This window comes from Equus quagga, chromosome 10, assembly GCF_021613505.1.
Source record: "Equus quagga isolate Etosha38 chromosome 10, UCLA_HA_Equagga_1.0, whole genome shotgun sequence".
Classification (NCBI taxonomy): Eukaryota; Metazoa; Chordata; class Mammalia; order Perissodactyla; family Equidae; genus Equus; species Equus quagga.
In genome coordinates, this window is record NC_060276.1 from 39,879,628 (window position 1) to 39,904,192 (window position 24,565).

At 36.0% G+C, this 24,565-nt stretch overlaps 1 protein-coding gene across 1 annotated transcript in view; it reads right to left on the bottom strand.

Annotated features, from left to right (window-relative positions):
- IL1RAPL2 (interleukin 1 receptor accessory protein like 2) overlaps window positions 1–24,565 on the bottom strand; it is a 965,470-nt gene that overhangs the window by 904,681 nt on the left and 36,224 nt on the right. Inside the window, exon 2 of the mRNA XM_046673670.1 lies at window positions 7,267–7,367. Coding sequence (XP_046529626.1) covers window positions 7,267–7,351 — 85 coding nt within the window. The 5' untranslated portion in view covers window positions 7,352–7,367. The remainder of the gene's footprint in view (window positions 1–7,266; window positions 7,368–24,565) is intronic.

Here is a 24,565-nt window from a genome sequence, read left to right on the forward strand (position 1 = left end):
AAGGTACATCTTTATAACAGAAAGCAAGGAAGCACTCAAAGAATGATGGCATATCAAAAGATAACAGGAAAACTTCCACTTTACAATATGATGAAATAACTGGAACTAGACTCTCTCACAGAAAGCAATGATAAAAGTGGACAAAATATATATGAAGCAACTGTTTCCAGGCAGAACAAGACTGTGATCTCAGAAAAGGGAAACTCATGAGGTGAGCCCCACAAACAACGTAGCTCTTCAGTTGGGGATAATTCCCCAACTACAGCACAGTGAATTGGAGTCCTAACAGAGCTCAGTGGGTCTGCTGAGATGAAGCTACATAGATAAGGGCCTGGGACAGCTAAAATGGCTGGAACCTTCAGTGAGAGGAGAGAGATTCACAGAGAGGAGCCTATGAAACCTATATGGGGGCTCTCTATGAGTCCCTGGCTGCAGGCTGAGCTGAACATGCACAGGGCATAATTGCCAAAGGCGGTCACTAGAAATTTTCCAATCTGAAAAACATATAGAAAAATAATTGAAGAAAAATGAACAGAATCTCAAGACCTTAGGGACAATTAGAAAACAGTCAAACACGTGTATAACAGGAGTTACAGAAAGAGAGGAGATTGACAATGGGGCAGAAAAGTATTTGAAAAGATTAATGAATTTGATAAACCCCTAGCAAGCAAGACTAATCAAGAAAAAAAAAATAATATCAGGAATGAAAGAGGGGGAATTACAGATCTTACAGACATTTGAAGGATATTAAATGAATATTATGAATGGCTCCAGGTCAATCAATTTTAAAACTTATGTGAAATAGATAAATCCCTTACAAAAACACAAATTACCAAAACTGAGTTAAGAAGAGAAAATTTGAGTAACTCTGTATATATTGATGAAATCAAAGCATTAATAAAAGAACTTTCCACAAAGAAAACTTTAAATCCAGATAATACCAATGGCCAGTACTATCAAACTTTTAAGGAAGAAACAATGCCATTTCAGAAAATAGAGGAAGCGAGAACACTTCCTAAGTCATTTTATGAGGCCAACATAATCCTGACACCAAAACCTAATGAAAACATTACCAAAAAAATTACAGACAATATCACTCATGAATATAAATACAAAATTCCTGAACAACCAAAAAATATTAAAATAAATCCAGCAATATACAAGATGAATAATACATTATGACTAAGTAGGGTTTCTCTCTTCTAGCAGGGCTTTCTCAACATTTGAAAATCAATCCATGTAACTCACCACATTAACACAATAAAGGAGAAAAATCATCTCATCATGTTAATAGTTGCAGAAAAAGCATTTGACAAAATTCATTACCAATTCATAATTTAAAAAATCACAGCAAACTAGGAAAAAGGGAAATTCCTCAATCTCTTAAAAAACACCTACAAAAAATCCATAGCTAACATCTAGAGCAACAGGGAGCAAAAGGGAGAGGAAGAAGGAAAGAGAGCAGGAGAGAGAGTGGAAGGAGAGAAAACAAATATAACAAAATGTTAACTGGTGAATACAAGTGAAGAGTATATAGGGGGCCGTTGTACTATTCTTGCAACTTTTCTGTAGGTTTGAAATGTTTCAAAACAAAAAAAATTAAGAAAACATAAAAAGAAACTCATTCCTATGTGTCCCATAGTAAAATTCCCAAGTCAAGTTCTGGTTTCCCCCATGGGAATCATTTTAGTCTTCTCTCTCACCAGGCCACCCTTTGCAGCCAACACTGTAAATTATTGCAGGAGTCATCTTTCATCACTATTCTACTGAAAAATAAAATCTACTACTTGTCTAACCAGGACTCAGGAGCCTTTATCTTTTAGCTTGGCTTGGCTTGCTTAGCCAACTTCAACTGCTTCCCACTTCCTGACTTACACCTCTCCCTAGACACATGTGCCATACTCTGTACTATCCCCATCCATTCACTCAACACTGTGCTCCTTACCTTAAACGTCCTCCTCCTTCATTCCAGCTCACTCTGGTGCTACCTACTGTCAAGGCTTGCCTCAAGCCCCTCATCTTCTATAGAATGCCCACTATTGATCCTGCCCTTCTCTGACTCCCATGGCTTTGGAGGCCTGTGCTGTGAAAGTTTAATATTGAATCAAATTCTTTTGTGTTATTCTGCAGGAGTTTCACATGTGAAACATCGCCAATAAGAGTGTTTCTTCCTACTTAGCTAGATCTCTTAGTTTTGATCATACATTCAAGCAACTTTGTAGGAAAAATCCTTTAACTATAACTGCTAAACATTCCAAATTCTTTTTCAATTTTGATTAGTGTAAATACATATTTTTAACAGCATGTGTCATTATGTTCTGGGTTGTTGGGTTTTTTTGCTTAATATGTATTGTTTTATACTCACTTTTCTGTGTGTGGATATAATCTCAATACTGGTCATTTTCATAGTTATATAGTGTTCCATCAGGATAGCATAATCTGTTTAGCCATTCATTTATCCCGATAACATTATCATTGAAAAAGAGACTTTTGACTTATTTTCCCTCTCCCCTCCCCCCACCACAGGACTGGTGGAATGTTGCACATACAGTAACAGTTCTATAAATAATTCATGACTGGCTATGCCTTTGGCCATATAAAGTTCAGTGACTGAGAATCCTAAAATGATTTGCTCTTCAACTTCTTCAATAAGTGTGAGTTCCATTCAGCTTGATTCTGGCGATAAGTTTTTTCCCACTGATCTCTCTCATCCTTGCCTACTCTTTACTTGCTGTAAACTTTGTCCTATACTCCAAATTTTAATACCATTCCTATACCATTTCCAATGACCAGGCCAATCTTCTAGTACCCACTTTCCCTTCCTTTCAAGATCCAGTTTCCTCCAAGGAAGTCACCCTAATTAAAGAGATGAAAATATCAAGTCTCAGATTATCCCTTTCAATTAAAGAAAAGATCATGGAAAGGCATTTTTCTCCTTGATCTTAGCTCATTAGAATAAATTGAGGAGATGAGATTTCAATAGCACCTTGTTGATCTTCTAACTTCAAATCTAGCGCTCTTGCACTCCACAGCTAAAGACACAGCCTGAATATCCTCCAGCAACATTACTTCTAATCACCATTTTAAAATAAAACATTTTGCCTCCTTTTTAAGAATTCATAGCATGATATTTCATTTTATTTTTAATTATATATCAATTTCACAAGGAAAGTTATTTTGTTTACTCTTGGAAGTTGTTTGAGAGACGACTCTTTCTAGCTTTTGCCAGAAACATAGACTCATATAACCTCTATTTCTGCCTTTATGATCTTCCTCAGTCATCTGACTGGAAATTCTAAAACCAAAGAATTTCCAGTGAGAATAAACCATTACCCTCTCATCAACAATCGGAAAATTCCATAATTCTATAAACCTATAAGCCAAAGCCTCATGTAAAGCCTCATTAAGGCCTCATTCTCATTATATAGAATTGAATGGTTTAGTTTAAGTTAACCCAAAATGTATCTATAAGTACCCACTGTGCGCCAGCAGGCCTTCACATCCTGTTTACCACTAGGGACTACATTTTTCTAGCTGATTAAGATATTTTGGTAGCTCTGCAATTTTCCTTCGAACACCAGATGACTGAGAAGTTGCTTTGTTATGGTCATCCTCCAGGTGTACTGACTGCAAGATGACCCAGTTTGGGTTCAGAATTAAACACACCCTCTCACCAAACTGCTCACCCTATTCCTTTCCCCTCTGATACGGAGATCCAGGCTAGGAGAGCTGAATGCCAACAACTGCTCACATTTTCCTGCAGCAGCAAAAGTCAGAGAAAAGCAAAGGGGACAGTTTAATGTCTGCTCCCCCCCAAATAAAGTCCATGTAGACTCTGGGGACGTAATTTTTCAAGAAAAAAGAAATAGCTAAATGGAAGCCCTTGAGTGATCTCTTCTTGAGGGAGAGTTTTTCTCCCAACCATCCTATTAAAAATTAGTTGTAGCTACATGTGTCCTCTACTGGGCTTTTCTGCCATTAGCCTTTGTCAAGATATTAGCCAATTTCGTGCCATAAAGAATGACACTTTTAAGTAAACATATCTTTAATAGAGTAAACTTTCTAAATAGCCTTATCTATTTAGTCCTAAATTTACAGAATGTCAATGCTGAAGGACCTCACGTGTATTCTGTTAAGAAGATGACAAGCCTACACTTGGCCAATGAGCTATAGTCTTTAAAATTAGATGCTGTGGGGCCTGGCCCAATGGCATAATGGTTAAGTTCGTGGGCTCCACTTCGGCGGCCTGGGTTTTGTGGGTTCAGATCCCGGGTGCGGACCTACATGCTGCTCATCAAGATATGCTGTAGTGGCATCCCACATACAAAATAGAGCGAGATTGGCACAGGTTTTAGCTCAGGGCCAATCTTCCTCACACACACACACAAAATTAGATGCTGTGCATTTTAGTATGTTCTAATGCAACCAGCCTGAGATGCAATCAGAGAGCCATCTTTGCTGTCTCCTGAGCCAGTGTTGATAGTTGGGCTTGCCCAGTGTGAATGGGAATTACCTAGAAACAGAATCTGTGCTGTGGCTTCTGAAAATTTTATACTACTGGAAATCAGGAAGTTTCAATATGTGCCCAGATTAGATATTTTTAAAAGCAAACTTGAGTCTTTTATTCTTTTCCTTGATGTACAAGTACAGAAGAAGAAGCTTCTACCCCTTGGTCCTCGGTCTTGTACATAAGGGAGGCCCTTGGCATCAGTAGTTGTAGGGATCTTACTGAAAGGGATCCCTGTCTATAATGAACTGCACAGAAATCATTGTAACTGACTTCACATCTGGCACTAAACAGTTATAAATGTTAATGAGTAAAAGGCACAATCATTCTTCATTTTTCAACTTGGGGGAAGGGAGGGAAGGGAGAAAAATAAAATTTCTGCTTTCCATTGGTGATTCCAAGAACAACAACTATGCAAGCTTGAATCCAGATCTCTTTAATTGGCAAAGGGCAAAGGACCTTACGGATCGCATGAAACAACATCTTGTACTACAGATTTGCCAAAGCAGTTTTTAATGTTCTTCAAAAAATAAGGTCAACTCAAATAAGACTATCATAATGAGAGTGCGAATAACTCTATTTTCTACACAAAGTAATACCGTTAATGGAAGTTTAGGGGCTGGGAAGGGGTTATGATGAGAATGGCTAAATAGAAAGGAAGAGTGAAAACAACTGCTCAAAAGTACCCCCCTGTTCATGAGCTATGGGCAACTTAGGATGTCTTGTCTTCATCCCATGCTTGATTTTTGTTGCTATATTTTAAAATAAAAAGCAAACACCACACACACAGACATGCACAAACCAACATCAACCTATTAGTCTTCCCTGCCTAATATTCCATATACACCATAAGAGAAGCAGGAAGGCATAAGCAAAAAGACCGACTGCATTCACACCATCTCCACTGCCCAGACCTGTAGGAAAGGTTTTTCTCCAATATTACAATTACAACTGTACTAGGAGGTAGCTGAGGGTAGACGGATGGAGGAGGGGAGACGGAAACCATGAAAACACATTGACTCCAAGGGGAATATGTTTTGGGGTAATGTTTCTTCAATAAAGCTCACTGCAGATATGACACAACTCAGCCACACTAAGAAGACAAAGCTAAGAACCCCTAGTAACCCACACACATCCTCACAGTTCATAAGTAAAGAACAAAGGAGCAAAGCCTTAAGAAGTTGATCTTTAAAGGGCATCTCTGTGTCAACAATAACTTCCTCTATGTATATACATTTTTTAACAGCCTGTCTCATAAATAATAAGCAAAAACAAAACCAAGACAGAATATATAGCAACTTATGTTCATTTTTTTACTTTGAATTAAGCTACCATAATACTGATGGCTTTTTAAATTCTCAATTCTTTTTTTTTTTCTTTCAGACTCCACTACAGACATTATGACATAACCAAGTGAGGAAAATGGGATCTGGTCCAATGTAACATTTGCTGGCAAGTAATATCTCCAAGTATTTCATTTCAGCAATAATCAATCTGAACTAAGATTGAAAGTGAAAATGTGACTTCAGAAAGAAGGCAAGGAAAGGCAGCCAAGTAAAATATGCCAAGTTGGAGATATTATAGGTAAAATGTTACACACAAATATAGCTGAAAGAGTCATAATATACAAAAATTTTTAAATACATACATGAGTCTTTAAGTGGAGAAAAAGCCAATATATTGCCCTACCTTTACCATTCCAGAATCCTTTGGACTGCAGCAGTGTTGCTCTATTTTATAACCTGTGACTTACTTTTGCAAAAGACTTATTAATATACTATCAATCGAAGGACAATACTATTTTTTAGCTACTTCAATTAGCAAGTATTCTCGCCTCAGAAAACAAACATTAGCCAAACTCCAAGCTCCAGCCAGTGTTTACTGTTTTGAAAAACAGCCATGCACTTTATTGCCTGGGTTTTATACACAATGAGAAAGTAAAGAGCACACATTTAATTCTAGGAAATAACTGAATTAGAAGCCAGCAGAAATCCCCATCATAGTCTTTTGTTTCCATATAATAATACATTCCTCAGTGTCTTACTGGAATGACTATGGACAGAAAATCAATTTTTAAAATCTCATGCATGGTTTATAATTATAGCTAGCATGTATAATCAAAACTGAAAGACATATATACCCAAGTGTTATTAAACAATGATTGGGATATCTACCAGCTACAACTCATCTCTCAGTACAATCATGGCTGCTTGCCAGACCACCATGTTCTAGGAATAGATATTTCTTCTCAAGAAATTTCTCTTCAGGCAATTAGTTAATATTTCTGAACTCAGAAGCTTTAAACTTCTGCCTGATAGGGATTCAGTACAAATGTGAAGATGTGAGGAATTAAAGCTCACTGATATTTGTCAAAAGCTTTCATCTAAACTGTAATGCTGCACACTCAATTAGGAGGCAAAAGATATATATTTTTAAAGATTCCTTGTCCTCTCACTTGCAAATGTTTTCTCCCAAGTGTATATTCACTAGCGAACGTAACCAACCCTAAGAAGGCCTTTAACATTTTACTGTCCACTGAGAGTATACTGTCAGTGAAGTTGAACAAAACTCCACTGGTTTCCCAACATTTTCTCAGTGGTAGGCTAAAATTCTATTTTTATTTTGGCTACGTTCCAACATAGCTGGAACACAAGCACTTCTGTTTAAATATATTCATAGTTAAAGGCACAGATGCTCTCTGGATATTCACAAAAATCACACATTTTTGACCAAATAGTGAGAAGTTGCCAGCAACTTACCAGAATTTCTCTTTGACACCATCTTCAAGTTTGTGCTGACTACAGAACAGACCACAAGGGCCAAAAGAAATGGTGGCTTCATCATTCACTTTCCTTGGCAGCTGAAAAGTCAAAAAAGGATATGAAGTTTGAATCACAAATCTTGGCCTCAACAAAGCAGCAGCTATCATTTCACACATCTTAAAGACATATTATAGAAACAATGACATTCTGGTAACTTCTGGCTTTGTTTTTATGCAAATGGAAGAAAACATGAAAGTTCACAATTGAATCATGTCAAAGTTCCCTACTTAAAACTTTTCAATGGCTTCCCGCTAGACTTAGAACAGAATCTGAACTCTTTCCTTTAGACCTTCAAAGACCTGCAGGTGGGACTCTGGCTGCCTCTTTGATCTTATTTCACAACACCTTCCTCTTTGTTAGCTATGCTCCAGCCACATTTTATTTGTCCCTGAAACGTGCCACGGTCATTTCCTGCTCATGTCCTTTGATTTTGTCTTCCTCCTGGAATACTACTACTCCCCACTCTTCATGCAGTTAGTTCCTTAGCATCCTACAGTTCTCAGTCCCACAGGAAGGCCATCCCTGAATACTATCTTAAAGTCTCACGCTGTCATTCTCTAGCTCACCTCCTTGCTTGTTTTATTCATAAGACTGATCAGCACTTACAGTTATTTTGTTTATTTATGTGACCTGAGGAGTTTTTATTCAACTTTGACACTGCCGTATTAAAATCGATAGTACTAAATCTTAAACAATTGGAATGAAACTGTTCCAAAACCAAAATAAGCTTAAAACAAAAGCATCAAATTGGACTGAGATATTGTTGAGAAGCCCCCCCCCCCCCGCCCCCCGCTCCATAACAAGGAAAGGGGTTGACTAAAGCACCATCAGTAAGTATCTGGGGGGGGGAATCCTATTTTTTAAGTACTTGTCCCCATGAGTTGATTTTTCAGTAAATTGGTTACCTATATGAGGACTCATCTAGGATCCTTTAAGAAACAGAATATAAGCACCACAGAGGTACGCTGGGCTCATCATAAACCCAAGATATAAATACAGCAAAGGGGACCATGAGGGTGAAACCACAGCAATCCCTGAAATAATGGATGGAAGCAAACCTGAGTGGAAAGGCAAGAACAGCCTCTGGATAACACTTAAAGATCCAGAATTCAATATAAAGATTTTTTTGAATAATTGGTTCTTACCTGAAGATTCAGAACTTTATCCAGAATGTAAGAGTAACTGGATGATATCAAGTGTTGGCTGGGATCCTCTTTTCCCAGACTTTACCTCAAATTGACCTCAAATTGACCTGATATCCTAAATTCAGAAAACTTCCAGAGTTTTGTGTCTGAGGCCATCAGCTCAGCTATCCGATGCAGCCAGTGACTTATCATGCCACCTCCACTCTGCCAATAAACAAAGAGGCCTGGGAATGAGGAGAAGGTCACCTTTCAATAATGAAGACAGGCTTTCCTTTCCCAGTTGACATGCTAGACTTCCCTTGTACCACTGGAACAGGGATAAAGAACCCTGGGAAGAGAGATGGTGTGTTGGAGATTTTCAGATGACAGGGGACCAGGACCAATCCCTACCCATCCCCAACACACACCAAATTTCTGTGTCCCAAGAAGCATGGAAGGCGAATTTGGCATATTACCAAAGATCCAACTTGGGACTGAGTAAACAGATGACCATTGCCAGAGACTTTGCAACATGCAGCAAGATGAGTATACCCAAGAGGAAAGTGGTATGATGCCACTTGCTGAGGTTCTGAGGAAAGATGTAATCAAATCTTGCAAGGAACTTCCAGTGCCCAGAGGAGATGCTGAGGGTAGCATCTCATCATCAGGCCCGTTATAACTGCTTGTTTATATGGTTCCCACAGACAGCTAGAAGAGCAATTATGATCAAGCAAGGAGAAGACACAGGCAGTCACAAGCATGTTTTTCCCTCTCCCTCTTCCTCAGCCACTCCTCTCCTGATGCAGCACCAAAAGAGAAAGCACAGGGGAAAGAGGAGGAAGAAGGGGAGATGTGCGAAAACCTACCATGCACCTTCCAAATTCCTAGCCACTAGAACCACATCTCATCTGTTCTAAATAAAAGGAAGAGACAATACTTGAATCAGATGGGAGCTTGGAGTAAGTAAAGACAAAGGCTTTAAAATCAGAATGAAACTCTGAAAACAGCTGAAGTTATAGAATCAGACTGAAATGTTCATCACTGTCCCTGTCTCCCAGTGGAAAAAGGTAAGTACAGTAGAGCACAACAGGTAGCAATTATTGGGAAAAAATATCCATGTTTACAATTCAATGAGTTGAAACTCTTAAAGAATCAGTTACATTTATTACCTTGGTTGTTTCGGCCCACTCCTCTTCAAGAGGGCATTTAGTCATTAACTGTTGTATCCTCAGTATCCAGCATAGAGCGTGACACATAATAGTTATCAATAAATATTTTAATGAATAAAAGAAGAATATCAATGTAGATAACGTCATATCAAAGGTTCACGTAATACAAATAAATGACAGCTTTCAGTGTTTTTTGTTCAAGTTACTCATTTGTTTGAAAGAGAATATCTCTTATCCAATATGTGATTATCAAAATCTGAGCTGTGCCCTATCTCCTGCTGCAGTGGACACTGTTAGTGCCTACCCATATCCTCTTGTCCCACTCCAAAAGTCACCTGCAGAAGTCTTCCTATGTTTCTCTGCCAGAGGGCTTCACTATCTGCAAAAGCAGCTTGAGCAGCGTAGGAAGCAGACTGCAAGTTCCAGGTTGTTAACGCCCGGAGAGTGACTCTCACAATGATGGGAGTTGGTGAATAAATACCCAGCTCCCTCAACCCTTGGTATGTGCCAGGAGAATTGAGTGGTAAACTGTTTATTAACAACACACTCTTTATTTGCTTTTCCTCCCTTCCAGTTTGACTTTGCCATTCCCTTGCAGTACTTGCTGGAAAAACCTCCCAAATAAACTACTTACATTCAAATCCCTGTTTTTGGATCTGCTTTTGGGAGAACTCAAATCAAGACTCTGATAAGACCATTATGAACTCTACAAAATTCTTTGTTTTACATAGACTCAATCTGTCATATTTCCAGGTCAGAAGATTATGTAGGCTCTGGACTTTCAAAGGAAGGCTTACTATTTTTTAAATTATTTTATTAAGGTCATATTGGCTTATAACATTGTGTAATTTCAAGTGTACATTATATATCAACATTATTATATATAAGTTTCTGTATAGACTGCCTTGTGTTCACCATAAATAGTCTAGTTTTTATCCATCACCATACCCTTTACTCCTTCCGCCATACCCCCAACCCCTTCCCTTCTGGTAACCACCAATCCATTCTCTGTATCTATGTGTTTGTTTGTTGGTGTCTTCTCTTTATGAGTGAGATTACATGGTATTTGACTTTTCCATCTGACTTATTTCACTTAGCATAATACCCTCAAGGTCCATCCATGTTGTTCAAATGGCACAGTTTTGTCTTTTTTATGGCTGAGTAGTATTCCATTGTTTATGTATACCACATCTTCTTTATCCATTCGTCCAATGATGGGTACTTGGGTTGCTTACACATCTTGGCTATTGTGAATAATGCTGCAAAAATAAGGCTTATTATTTAAAACTTTCCTGAACCATAGGCACACTCTAGCTCTCCTGTCATCTCCCTTTTTAGAACTTATATCTTATAATACCACTGACTTTGATAAGAACATTGGCTCATCGCTGCTTTAGCTCTTCCTGATGGATTCACTCAGTTACCTACTCAGCCCTGCTAGTTAGATATTAGGAGTCTGCCTTGTTCTCCTTACCCTCAACCATCCTATCCATAATCGTACCTTCACTATTTCTGTCTGAAAGCTGACAGTTTGTAAGGACTGTAATTTGCCAAGATAGAATATCATTTTAAGGATTCTAATATTTTATAAATAGTGACAAAGTTATTTGAGAAAGCCTTTTAAAGGCCCTGTTTTACCCAGTAGTTATTATGTTATAATTTTCACCCAAAACAAGAACTATATTTTATAACTGCTACTCGGAGATATTAAAGGTAGAAAATAACTGACCCCAAATTATTTCTACTTCCCTATGTGAGCCCTTCTTATTCTTTGTGACGTGAAATACCTAATATTTGACTTTGACTAGTAAAATCCTTGGAATTGAATATGTTAACAACAGAATTATTTCATATACTCCCCTTTTTGTAAATTGAAATCAGTGGGGATTAAAAAAACTAAACATATCAGGGCCGGCCCCATGGCATAGTGGTTAAGTTCACACACTCCACTTTGGAGGCCCAGGGTTCACAGGTTTGGATCCCAGGTGTAGATCTACACACCATTCATCAGGCCATGCTGTGGTGGTGTCCCACATACAAAATAGAGGAACGCTAGCACAGATGTTAGCTCAGTGACAATCTTCCTCAAGCAAAACAAGGAAGATTGGTGGCAGATGTTAGCTCAGGGCCAATCTTCCTCACCAAAAAAATAAAAAAAGAAAGAACATATCAAGTTTTTAAATCTATATATTTGCCAATTGTTTCCACAGGAGAGTCCGTTAATTCAAGAAACTTTTAAAATAACTATTATATTTTATGATAATAATAATTTATTGAGTATTCTGTGTGTGCCAGACATTGTGCTAAACTGTTATATGGTGTTTTATCCTATTAATGACCTTATGAACTGTTATTATCCCCATTTTACTTTTTAGGAAACTGACACTTGTGACCTATCCGAGGTCACAATAGTAAACTAAGGAAAAAAATATTTGAATTTAGGTCTGTGTGACTACGAAGCCCAAGCTCTTAACCAACACTAAAATATTTTTGCCCTAGAAGTTAGATGCTATGGGAGGCATAAACCAAGTCAAAGATTTTAAAAGATCGCTCCTTGCCTTCAAGGAGCTATAACCTAACTATGGCGATGCACGCATTCTAGAGTGCTTAATCAAGTGCAAGACAGTGAAGAACAACCTGTATATGTTAATTGCTAAAGGAATATAGAGTAAGAAAAGTGTTTTTTAGCATGTTCAATAGGTGTTTCAGATTTCCCATTGAAAGGGAAAATCTGCCAAACTGCCAATTCAAACAGTCAAAGAGAAAGGCCAGGGCAATCAATCTCCCAGCAGTGTTCATCTGCAACAGCAATCAGCCTAAAATACCATCATTGATCAAGGAACATCTCAGAACTGTGACCACTGGGCACCCAACATACGCTTCCACACATCTGTGTAAATACTAAAAGAGTCAGAAGCAGCTCAGGTTATCCCCTGGAAATCTTACAGTGAAATTTAGGTTTATTGCATTATAACTTTTTCCCCTTGGCGATTTTACAACCAACTTACTGTTGTGTGAAGAAAGTGTACGGAAGCATGTATAATACTTTATATGATGGCAATTATGCTGCTATTCAATTATTTTGAAATTAATTTTTTTCCCAAAAAGAGTCTTCCCCCTACTGTGGCTATAAATATGCAGTGGTTCTTACTCCTGAAGTTCATATCCCCCTGAGGGCTTTGTGTTTTCTGACTCCCTAAGGTTAGTATGTAAAAATCCCAAAAGGCCACATGAGAAATTCTAAAGACTAAAGATGCTGGCACAATGGCTAATGAAGGCATTAGTATTCCTCTCCTTGGAGTACCAAATCCTGATATGAGTAGGGCCATCTTGACAAGAGAGTTTTTAAAAATGTAATTGAACTAAATCTTCTGTCAGATAATTGTAATGATAATGTTATGCCCAAATGGCTTCAAGTATAGTTTGTAAATTACCTTTCCACTTTACTTTTTTCCTCCCTTAAAGTACCAGGTATGTCAGGTTCCTGGTTCATGTTAATTTTTTTCCAGCAATTTTATTGAGATCATAATGGTTTATAACTGTGTGATTTCGGGTATACATCATTATTTATCAATTTCTGAATAAACTTCATTGTGCTCACCCCCAGTAGTCTAATTCTTGTCCATCACCATACATATGTGCCCCTTTACCCCATTCGCCCACCCTCCAAACCCCATCACCTCTAGTAACCACTAATCTGTTCTCTTTATCCATGTATTTGTTATCTTCCACACATAAGTGAAATCATGTAGTATTTGTCTTTCTGTGTCTGGCTTATTTTGCCTAACATAATACCCTCAAGATCCATCCATGTGGTTGCAAATGGGATAATTTTGTCTTTTCTTATGGCTGAGTAGTATTCTATTGTGTATATATATATGTACCACATCTTCTTTATCAATTCATTCATAGAAGGGCACTTGGGTTGCTTCCACATCTTGGCTATTCTGAATAACGTTGCAATGAACACAAGGTGCATAAATCTCTTTGGATCATTGATTTCAACTTCTTTGGATAAATACTCAGTAGTGGGATAGCTGGATTGTATGGTATTTCAATTTTTAATTTTTTTAGAAATCTCCACACTGCTTTCCATAGTGGCTGCACCAGTTTGCATTCCCACCAGCAGTATATCAGGGTTCCTTTTCCTCCACATCCACACCAACATCTGTTGTTTTTTGTCTTGGTAATTACAGCCATTCTGACCAGTGTAAAGTGGTATCTCATTGTAGTTTTGATTTGCATTCCCCTAATAATTAGTGATGTTGAATACCGTTTCATGTGTCTGTTTCCCATCTGTATATCTGCTTTGGAAAAATGTCTGTTCATATGCTGTGCGTTTTTTTTTTTGGGAGGGGGGCACCTGAGCTAACATCTGTTGCCAACATTCTTTTTTTTTTCTTCTTCTTCTTCTCCCCAAAGCCCTCCAGTACATAGTTAAAATGTCCATACTACCTAAAGAAATCTACAGATTCATTGCCATCCCAGTCAGAATCCCAATGACATTCTTCACAGAAATAGAACAAAGAATCCTAAAATTCATATGGAACAACGCAAAACCCCAAATAGCCAAAGCAATCCTGAGAAAAAAGAACAAAGCTGGAGGCATCACAATCCCTGATTTCAAAGTATACTACAAAGCTATAGTAATCAAAACAGCATGGTATTGGTACAAAAACAGAAACACAGATCAATGGAACATAATTGAAAGCCCAGAAATAAAACTACACATCTATGGACAGTTAATCTTCAGCAAAGGAGCCAAGAACATACAATGTTAATTTTTTAAAGTATCTGTATGTCATACTCTTGACTCTAGAAACCAAAACATGTTTAACTTATGAATATATTTTGACACAATTAGAAGATCCAACTAGGTATGTCAGCTACGTTGCAGAGAATATGCAATTATATCATTTCTCAATACATTCTTGCCATCAGAGACTATTTTGGTGTTTACAATGTTTTCTAATCATTTTTACCAGCCAGTCACATATATAATCTCCAACCAATTGGAAATTACAAACACACAGCACACATATATATCACAGCTGTATTAAAGATAAAGATAATTAACTTTCAGAGGAAGTTCTGTAGTCAACACACACATCTCAATCTCTTATATCATCTAATTCTACAGTCATCTACAAAGAAGTCTGGTATTTATATAAAGATATCCCTGAGGTCCTGTTAGATCTTCAGTCAGAAAACAAAGATGTAATAATATTAATGAGATTCTACTTACCAAGGAAGGAATGACTCAAATTTGGAAAAGACCTTGATAGTTATATAGTCCAATCATCAACCAATCAAGAAAGCCTTTTTACACTATCCCTATATCTACCCTGTCCTCAAGTACCCCCTACATTTGAAAACTGTATGAAGTGGCAGCCCATTCTATTATTAGTTCTAATAGTTGGAAATGGAGGTAGAAAGAAAGAGACATGGAGACTGAAACTAAGAAAGTTAGAAATACAGAACTAGGAAAACAGAGACAGCTAAAGATAGAGAGACAGATTGACAGGAAACAGATGGAGAGAGAAAAAATAAACACACGAAAGAGAAATGGAGAAATAGAGAAAACATATAGAGAAGTAGAGAAACAGAGAAAAAGACAGAAATGGAGCAACAAGAAGTTGATATATGAAGAAAGAGGGCAACGAGATAAGAAGAATAATGAGAGAGGAACTTCTAGAGATAGACGAGACAAAGATGTTAAAAAGAGAAGCAAACATAGAGGAAAAAATTGGTTATACGCAACTATAGAATTCCAGCGGCATGGTAAAAGCTAACACTCTCTCAAACTATTCTTCCTTTTTCCTGTAGTGATTATAGAACCCCCAGTTTTGGCCTCAGTATGTAGTCACCTAAAATGGAGTCTTCATTTCACAGCCTTCCTTACAACTGGATATAGACAAGTAATTGACTTCTGACCATTAAGATGTAATCAGAAGTCTCATGTTCAAGGGGATTAGTCTTTTTCAGGGTTGCTTCAGTCAGAAAATCTAGAAATAGTGGATATAAGTTCTTACAAACTGTTTAGACAAAAACTCTTCAATTGTCACTCATTTTTATGTGGTTTCTAAATCCCTCATCATCCAACTCTTTCTTTCGTCAATAAAAATGTTTGTCAATATCTTTCTCAAAATGTAATCTACACTTTCATACACTGTTTATGAAATTACAAGTTTGTACAGCATTTTGGAAGGCAAATTGGAAGTACTCAGCAAAATTTAAAGTGTTCAAGAATTCCTTTCCTAGGAATCTATACTAGAAAGTCCAAATCTATATCTAGAAAAATCTAGATCTAGAAATCCAAATACATATGAACAGAAATATATGTGTGTAAGAGGATGGTCAATGTAGTATGTGTTGTAATGGCCAAAATCTGGGAATAAGCAAAACACCTTTCTATAGAGGAGTGGCTGAATAAAATATGGTATATCCATACCATGGAATGCTATACAGCTATTAAAGAGACTGAAGTAGAGAGCTATGTATAGATATGAGTAGATCTATAAAATGTATAAAAAAACAAATGTGATCCCGTACATAATTGAAAAGTTTATGTAGGTATGTGCGTATATGTGTATGGAAATTTACAGAAAAAAGTTTGAAATTTTTAACACTGTAACTCTCAGAAGGGGAGTGGGATAAAGTCCAATGTTGAAGGGTAAATTTTACTTTTTACTCTATATAGTCATGGTGGTTATTAATTCTGTTCTCCAAATATTTATACCTCTTTGCCTTCAGACATATGATAGGATTGCATCTCCTGGCCCCATCGTCATTGATGGGGCATGTGACTGGTTCTGGCCAATTACTTGTTAGGAAAAGTCATTGTTGATACTTGTGCTTCACTTTCATGCCCAAGCATTTATTTGTCAATGTGATGCCTTCTACAACTATTGTTCCCTCTGCCACAGTGAATGGCAATATTTAAGATAGTGTTTGCTCCATCACTCTGGGTCACAGAAAAAATGTTGTGGAGCAGAGCTCCCAGCCAACATATTACATACGTGAGAAATTAAACTTTGCTGTTTTAAATCACTGAGATTTGAGGATTGTTACTACAGCATAATCTAAATTATCCTTACTAATGCAATTGAAATATTTAAAATTTGCATTGAGATAACTGTGTGGGTATAATAATATAAAAATTAATATGATACCCAGAAGAGCACACAATATTCTCTATATAGAGAATACAAAACGTAATGAGACTATTATGTGCCATGATCTAGATTCAATATACTCATTAGAATGTAACCATTTCAAGGGCAGGGACTATGGTTTGTTCTTTTTTGCATCCCCAGCACCAATAACTAAAACATAGTAGGTATATAATCCATGTGTCTTGAATGTTGAATGTATTAAATGACTTTTTTCCTACTCTCTAGTTTTACATTAATCCCTATGAAATGGCAATGTTAGTTTTAGTCTTTTATTCCAAATTATCCAGACCAGTTTAAATCGTAAGGCTATTATTCATTTTTATTAATTCTGCCACCTAGCTTTGTGTCACCTGAACATTTCATAAGCTTGCTTCTCCGCCTTCAATCAAGTCAATAATAGAAAATTTTGAAGAAGATAGGACATAGAATGGAGACCTGTGAACTACCACTATAGACCTCTCTACATGTTGACATTGACCATTAATCTGATTGATCAACTTGGTATGAATTCTATTTAAGTCTACTGGAATCTATTTAAGGAGGCCATATTGGCATATCTTGTCATGAGAGACCACTTGTTTGATAGACCAGGCTTCCATATGATATATCATTGTAATAACTCTAACCAAAAGAAAACAACAGGTTTGTTTAGCCTGATGTGATCCAAAGATCCCTTAATTTCTACATTTGATGACTTTATTGTGTGCCTACAATAGGAATACAAATGGGAACACAATAGGTATGGTATCTCCCTTCTATGTGATCACATTCTAGTATAAAAGAAAAATCATTAAAGAGGTAACAACAATGAACTGTTTTAAATGTAATTAGAGGAGAAGTACAGAGTATTTTGAGAGCAAAGAGGACAGAAATCAAATTCACATTTAGAAGAAAGAGAAGGCTTTCCAGAGAAAATGACTTCTAAGTTAAAACTTAGAACATGATAGGGAAGATTGTTCTGAAACAGGATGGCACATCCGTTGAACTGAAATGAGTTCAATATGGCAGAACCATAGAGTGTTGGATAGGAGGAAAAGAGAGTTGACACTGGAGAGCTGCACAAGGGTCAGATCATGTAGAAATTGAGTTGCCTTTAGTACATCTAAACATGGATGCTCAACAGGAAATTGGAGATAATGACAAGAAGTAAGGAAAGAGACTTGGGGATATATATTTTGTAGTCTGAAGCATAGAGATGATATTTAATGTCACAGGAGTAGCTGAATTACCAAAGGATAGAGGCAAAATAAAAAGGTGGCCAAGGATAGAGCCCTGAGAAACACCAACACATAAGAGACGGGGAGATTCAGAGACATCTACAAAAATGACTGAGAAAAAAAGTGACAAGAGAGGTACAAAGAAAACCAAGAAGGAAGCCAAGAGAACAGCATATTTCAAGAATGACAACTATGTTAAATGCTACTGGGTAATCAAGCGAGTCAAAAACTAAACCGCGTCCTTTATATGTAGTCAAGGAAAGGCTGTTAGCCAAGAGAAGACTGCCAAAAACAAACCAGTGGAGCAGCAGAGTTAGAAGCAGACTGTATAAAGTATAAACTGAAGAGTAAGCTGAAGGTAAGGAAGTAGAGCAGTGAGTGAGGAGTTGCAACTTTCACAAAGATTAGCTGTGCCAACCCATGGCCCCCTCAGTTTGTTTTTAAAAACCCTTCTCTCACTCCATGCTGTAAACTTACCCTATCTCTCTTTTTCCTAATCTTTGATGTTTTCCCCTTTTAAAACTTCCTTTTCTTAACCTATTTAGGGTCTTAGGTATCAACTTGTTCGCCATACATAACTGTCCTTGAAAATGAGCCAACGGAAAAAGTTAAAGACTGATCCTTGGTAATGTGCACTTTAATTTAGGCTCCTAGAGATTAGTTCAATAAGTAAACAGTACTTCTTTTTTATAATAATAATTATTATCATCTTCATGATTATTAACCTGAATTCCTGTCTCCAGATCATTGGTGTTCCCATACCTTTTCAATATAGCCCAAAACTTTCCTGCAAATGCCCAACTACACCCTGGGACTATCCCAATTGTTTCTTAAAGCTTTTGAAAAAATTGTATCCCTTTCTTTCCAACTGATATCCTATTTTTTGATCCCCTTTTGCTGATCAACACCGATAGCATCTATCAAATTAAAAATGATTTTTAAAATAACAACCTACCTCAATGTTAGAAAGCCTGAAGTAGAACAAATACTCTCATACACCGGCAGTGAGAATATAAATTGTCATTCATTTTCTTGAGAGCAAATTAGCTAATATATGTGTACAGTAACCTTTAAAAATTACCTATCTCAGATAATGCAATCAAAGACTCATGTATAATGATTTATTCTAGAATTACCCCAATAGCAAAAATATATAATATCCAAAAATATAGAAAGGGTTAGATCAATTACAGTAAGGCTCTATGATGGAATAATTCTGCCTTAAGGCAAAATTTCGGGCAAAAAGAAAATTCAAACAGTTTAACCCAGTATATCTTAAGAAAATATTCCAAAATGTAACTAAAGATTTATGCACTTTTACATTCATCTCAGCCATATTTGTAAAACTAAAGTTGGAAATAATCCAAATGTCCAATAATAGGAGATTTATTAAATAAGTTATGACATATTCATATGGTGGAATATTATATAGTTATTAACAATTAAGTGTTCAAAAGTTTTATGATATGGGAAATGCTCTTGACAGAATGCTAAGGGAAGTCAAGATATAAAACTGCAATGCAGAATGATATGTGTAAAAACACATGCACAAAGACTACCGTATGATTTATAGTATCAAAACTTAAGCAAGTTAAAAGTTCAAAAATAGGAGAGATTAAATTATATCCATACAATAGTATATTAAGCACATTATTAAAATTATTAAAAATATTTTAACAACATGGCAAAATGCTTATGTGAAGTTTCAAAAAGCAGCCTATAAAAGAAAATGAAAACTGGATCTCAAAGAGATGGCTGCAGTCTCATGTTTATTGTAGCATTATTCACCATAGCCGAGATAAGTGTCTGTCAACAGATCAATGGATAGAGAATATGTGGCATGTGTGTGTGTATGTGCTTGTGTATACACATACACACACACACATATATATATACAATGTAATATTATTCAGCCATGAGAAAGAAAGTTATCCTGCCATTTGCAATAACTTGAATGAACCTTGAGGGCACTATGCTAAGTGAAGTAAGTCAGACAGAGAAAGACAAATACTGTGGGATATTACTTATTTGTGGAACCTATAAAAGCTGCATTCAAAGAGAGAGGTGGTTACCAGGAGCTGGAGGGTGGGGGAAATGGGGAGATACTGGTCAAAGGGTAAAAACTTCCAGTTATAAGATTAACAAGTTCTAGCGATCTAACGTACTGCATGGCAATTATAGCTAATAATACTTTCAAGTATTATATACTTGAAAGTTGCTAAGAGAGTAGATCTTAAACATTCTCACCACAAAAAAGAAAGGGTAATTATGTGACAAGATGGAGGAGTTACCTAATGCAATGTTGATAATCATTTTGAAATATGTAAGTGTAACAAATCAACACATTGTACAACTTAAACTTACATAATGTTATATGTCAATTACATCTCAATAAAGCTGGGGGGCAAAGGACATTATGGGAAAAAGCAGGCTACAAAATTAATAAGCATAATCTCAAGTATAGAAATACACACACACACATCCTGGAAGGAACTATAGTGTATATTTACCTCATATTTGGGTGGTGGGATTATAGAGTAAGAATTTACATTATATTCATCATTATTGATCTGATTACCAAAATAGACAGCATTTTAAATAAATATGTATTTTTAAAATCAGTCAAATCAAAAATGGAACATCACTACAGACCTTACTGGGGTAAAAAATGATTACAAAGGAATGCTATGAAAAACATATGCCAACAGATTATATAACTTTCATAAAAGGGCCAAATTTGCAGAAAGAGACAAACTACTGAAAATGACCAAGAAAAAGTAAAGATCTGAATAGAATTATAACAAGTAAAAAGATTGAATTAATAATCAAAAAACTTCCCAGAAAGAAAAGCCCAGGCCCAGATAGCTTCACTGGTGAATTCTACCAAATATTTAAAGGATAATTAATATCAAATCTTCATAAGCTCTCTCAAATAATATAAGAGACGGGAATACTTCCCAACACCTTCTATCAGGTCAATAGTACCCTGATACCAACATCAGACAAAGGCATCACATGAAAAGAAAACTACAGACCTGTATCTTTAAGGAATATAGACCAAAAATCTCAAAAAAAATACTAGCAAACTGAATTGGGCAACATATAAAACAAATTATAATCATAGACAAGTAGGATTTATCCCAGGGATGCAAACCTGGTGTAACATCTAAAAATCAATCTATGTAATACACCATCTCAACAAAATAAAGGAAATTAATCACATAATCATCTCAACAGAAGCAGAAAAAGCATTTCACAAAATCCAACATCCTTTCATGATAAAAAACACTCAGCAAATTAGGAAGAAAAGGGAAATTCTTCAATGTGATAAAGGGCTTCCATGGAAAACCCAGAGGTAACATCATATTTAACAGTGAAATACTGAAACCTTTCCCTCTAAGATCAAGAACAAGACAAGGATGTCCACTCTCATCACTTTTATTCAACGTTGTAGTAGAGGTTATAAACAGGCAATTAGACAAGAAAATTAATAAAAGGTATCAAGGTTGGAAGGAAAAAATAAGACCATATCTGCAGCTGACATTATCAAATATACAGAAAATCCTAACATATCAACTATAAACCACTAGCACTAATTCAGCAAGTTCAGCAAGGTTTCAAGATATAAGATCAATACACAAAATTCAATGGTATTTCTATACACTAGCAATGAATAAACTGAAATAGGAATTAAAAAAAACAATTCCATTTAAAATAGCACCAAAAATAAGAGAATGCTTAGGAATAAATTTTTAAAAAGTACAAAACTCATACTGTGAAAACTGTAAAACGTTACTGAAAGAAATCAAAGAACACCTAAAGGGAAAGATAGTCCATGTTTATGGATCAAAAGACAATATTGTTAGGATGGAAATATTCCCCAAATAGATGTATAGATTTAATGCAATCCCTAGCAAGATCCCAGATCCTTTTTTTTGCAGAAATTGACAAGTTGATTCTAAAATTTATATGAAAATGCAACAGATCCAGAATAGCCAAAACAACCTTGAAAAAGAAGGAAGTTGGAAGACTTATACTTCCCAATTTCAAAACGTACTACAAAACTACAGTAATCAAGATTGTGCGGTACTGACATAAGGATAACATACAGATCAATGGACCGATTTGAAAGTTCAGAACATAAATTTTTGGTCAATTGATTTTCAACAAGGGTGCCAATAACATTCAAGGAAGGAAATAATAGTCTTTTCAACAAATGGCAGGGGCCGGGGAGACAACTGGATAGCCACACGCAGAAGAATGAATTTAGACCCCTATCTCACATCATATACGAAAATTAACTCGAAACGGATAGACCTAAATGACATAAATATAAGAGCTAAAACAGTAAAATTCTTAGCATAAAATATAGGAGTAAATTTTTGTGACTTTGGTTTAGGTAAAACATCTTAGATATGACATCAAAAGTATAAGCAATGAAAAAAATAGATAAATTGAATCCCATGAAAATTAAAAACTTTGTTCTACAAATAATGTCATCAAGAGAGTGAAGAGACAACCCTCAGAATGGGAGAAAATACTGGTAAGTCACATATTCGATAAGGGAATTGTATCTAGAACTTATAAAGAACTCTTACAACTCAACAATGAAAACACAAATAACCCAATTTAAAAATTGGCAAAGTTCTAAACAGACACTTCTCCAAATGGTTATACAAATAACTAATAACCACATGAAAAGATGTTCAACATCATTAGCCATTAGGAAAATGAAAACACCCAAACCATTAGGAAAATGAAAAATCACAATGAGCTATCACTTCACATCCACCAGGATGCTTATAATTAAAGACGTAATAATAAGTTTTGGGGAGAATATGGAGAAATTGGAACACTCATACATCACTGGTGGCAATGTAAAATGGCACAGCTGTTTTGGAAAACAGTTTGGCAGTTCCTTAAAAGGTTAAACATAGAATCGCCACACGACCCAGCAATTCCATTATCTAAGAATACACTTAAAAGAATTGAAAACATTTGCCCACAGAAAAACGTACACAGGAATATTTATAGCAGCATTATTCATAATGGGCAAAAAGTAGACACATTTCAAATGCCCATCAACTGATAAATGGACAAATAAAAGGTGACATACAATGGAATTTTATTTGGCAATGACAAGGAATTCAGTAACGATACACGTTACAATATAGATGACTTTTGAAAACATTCTGCCAAGTGAAAGGAGCCAGCACAAGAAACCTCACATTGAATGATTCCCTTTATATGAAATGTCCAGAATAGGCAAATTCATAGAGACAGAAAGCAGATTAGCAGTTGTCAGGGTATTAGTGGAAACTGTTGCACAACTCTGAATATACTAAAAATTATTGAATTATACACTTTAAATCAATGAATTTTATGTTATATAAATTATATTGCAATAAAACTATTTAAAAATCAGTCAAATAATTTGACATCATAATAGGAAATTAGGTGATAATTTTTTTTCCCTTTTCAACTATATGTTTAAACATCAAAATCATAGTTCTAGATTATATGCCAAATACATCATTCTTGAAGTTAGTCCTTTTAGACTTAGCAGGCAAGTTGGGCAATTGCTGGTCTCACCCAACCCAGAGTCCCTCTAATTTAAAACTCTACCACCAGCCTCCTTTTTCAGATCCTTTAGGTTTTAGGTGCCGTAAGACATCTTGAAACGGCACCAAGTCATCATAATCTTCATCACGTCAGTCCTACTATTTTCCATCATTTCCATGTGGCGATATTTTGTGAATTCCTTTTTCACAATAAGAATGGACAGTCTTAAAGTTGAGTTACCAAAATTTTTATACTCAAGGAAGTGATTAAGGATAAGTAAAAGCAAACTTCTTTGTGGTTTTTTTAACATTATGATCATCTGATGTTAAAACAGAAACATGGATTCATGTTTTTAAAAGACGAATTCAAGCCAATCCTTCCCTCAATAAAATTAAAATTAGCTCTTCACTGCCCAATTCAGTTCTGTGTGCAAGGAGTTCTCTCAAGAGATCTCTACAAAACACCACAATTGGAAAAATCAAAGATTCAGTAAGAAACGATCTGGCCCAACTGAGCTTGGCAAATTGCATTATCTATATAGCAACAAATTGGCAGGAACTGATAATTCATCTGCAATTAAAAGAGCACTGTTTTTTTTACTGAGTTATAGCCTAAAGACACACTTTAGATATAGAAAAGTTGGCAGGATTTTTATTGAGCACACTGATCTATACTCTCTACCAAATTGCTCTATTCCTTAACTAAACAAAAGAGCCAAATTCTGGGTATATATTGCTACTTGGTGTCTATCCATACAGAATTATTTTTCATAAAAAATTATTAATCCTCCAAATAATTTCAATTTTATGTTTCATATTCCATTGGGGCTATAAAAGGACTATTTGGACGTTGGTAAAATCAGAAATAAAACATCTGACTTTGAATCCAAGTACAGCATCATGCCAGAGCGTCATAAAATCCACCCCCCCCACAGCACACACACACAAGACAACCACAACCCAGATATCCCTTAATTTAATTCACTCAAA